The 1,586-nt window shown below is 44.6% G+C and overlaps 1 protein-coding gene across 1 annotated transcript in view; it reads right to left on the bottom strand.

Annotated features, from left to right (window-relative positions):
- Positions 1 to 1,586, bottom strand: part of BRCA1 (breast cancer 1, early onset) — a 136,888-nt gene that overhangs the window by 8,782 nt on the left and 126,520 nt on the right. The window contains exons 19-20 of the mRNA XM_011929928.1: positions 1,235 to 1,362; positions 289 to 362 (exon numbers count right to left, since the gene is read on the bottom strand). Coding sequence (XP_011785318.1) covers positions 289 to 362; positions 1,235 to 1,362 — 202 coding nt within the window. The remainder of the gene's footprint in view (positions 1 to 288; positions 363 to 1,234; positions 1,363 to 1,586) is intronic.

The following is a 1,586-nucleotide window of genomic DNA, read 5'->3' as shown; positions in this document are numbered from 1 at the left end:
CTAGGCCCAGTCCATCATTTTTTCTTTTTTTCCTTTTTGTTTTTTTGAGACGGAGTCTCGCTCTGTCACCTGGGCTGGAGTACAGTGGCGTGATCTCGGCTCACTGCAATCTCAGGGATGACCCTCACCCATCCCTTACAGATGGAGTCTTCTGGCACAACTTTGTGGGTAGAGAAGACTTCTGAGGCTACAGTAGGGGCGTCCACAGGGACTGACAGGTGCCGGTCTTGCTCAATCACAGGAGAGAATACTGTGTCCTTCCTCTCTGACAGGGCAGCAAATACTTACTGTGCCAAGGGTGAATGATGAAAGCTCCTTCACCACAGAAGCACCACACAGCTGTACCATCCATTCCAGTTGATCTAAACAGGACATTTAGACATAAAATCACCGCAGTAATCTGTGTACTTAACTCAGGCCCTCTACCCTACACTCTCCGGATGAAGGCTTATAGCAAGACCTCTCAGTGGGAGAGTTTCTCTCTCTGCTCCAAAGGACAATGGTCTTAAAATAGCAGGGGTATGGATTTTAAGTCGATTTGCCACTGATATGTTATGTACTCTGGTTATCAGTCTCTATAAGGCCACTTGGTATAAGGTTCAACAGTCTCTCAAATAAAATGCTTGAAAGAAAAAAAAAAATCGAAGATCTAATTTCAATTAATTTGCTAAATTGCTGGCTAAGACACTGTGTGAAAAAACACCCACCTTCCTTCCCTCCCTTTCTCCCTTCATCCTAATTCTGTGTTGGTAATTGATAATCATGGCCACTGAAAATACCATACTTGGTGGTAATTACTGTAAATGTCAAGAGATGGGAAGATAATTCATCCAGTCAAAAAATACACGTCATCCTGGTTAGACACTCAGCAGGGAAAGGCTACATGCTGAGCTGGAATCCATATACTCAGGGGAAAAGAAATCAGAAGAGACTGTGGAGATGTTCTCCATGTACCCGGAATATCAGAACTGCCCAGTGGGCCCTGTTGGATGTGTTCTTCAAGACATTCATGTATGTTGCTCTTTCTCATCAGCCTGTTTCTGGGAATTGCTGAGGTACTCCTGTCTGTCTGACTGAATGAAGGCTGACTAACTCACCCCCAAAATAATACTTGCTGGCAACCCTGGTTTGCACTATACCAAAGTAAAAAAACACTGAGAAATCCTTGAGTGGAACTTGGAAATTTCATAAAAATCCAATTGATAACTAATAAAGAGGATGGAAACAAAATTACATTGCAGCCAGGTTTTCTTGCTGTCACTCATCTGCCTGTGACCAGATGCTAAGGCTTCCTCTAAGGTGTAGGAGGACCTAAGTCCATGGGCAGAAGCAGGCATAGGAGGCAAAAGTGGGTAGCTTTTGCTGTGAAAAGAACAAACCAAATTTATACACACACCAGGGCCTTTGTGTTGCCCAACTCCAGGTGAGCTTTATTGCAGTCCTAAGTATAACATTGTATTCAGTGTCAAGTTTAATTAGAAAATGTTCACCGAGAGGGCTGGGTGCGGTGGCTCAGGCCTGTAATCCCAGCACTTTGGGAGGCTGAGGCGGGTGGATCACGAGGTCAGGAGATCGAGACCATCCTG

Source organism: Colobus angolensis, unplaced genomic scaffold (assembly GCF_000951035.1).
Source record: "Colobus angolensis palliatus isolate OR3802 unplaced genomic scaffold, Cang.pa_1.0 Scaffold83, whole genome shotgun sequence".
Classification (NCBI taxonomy): Eukaryota; Metazoa; Chordata; class Mammalia; order Primates; family Cercopithecidae; genus Colobus; species Colobus angolensis.
This window is presented reverse-complemented; position numbering and strand designations above follow the sequence as displayed.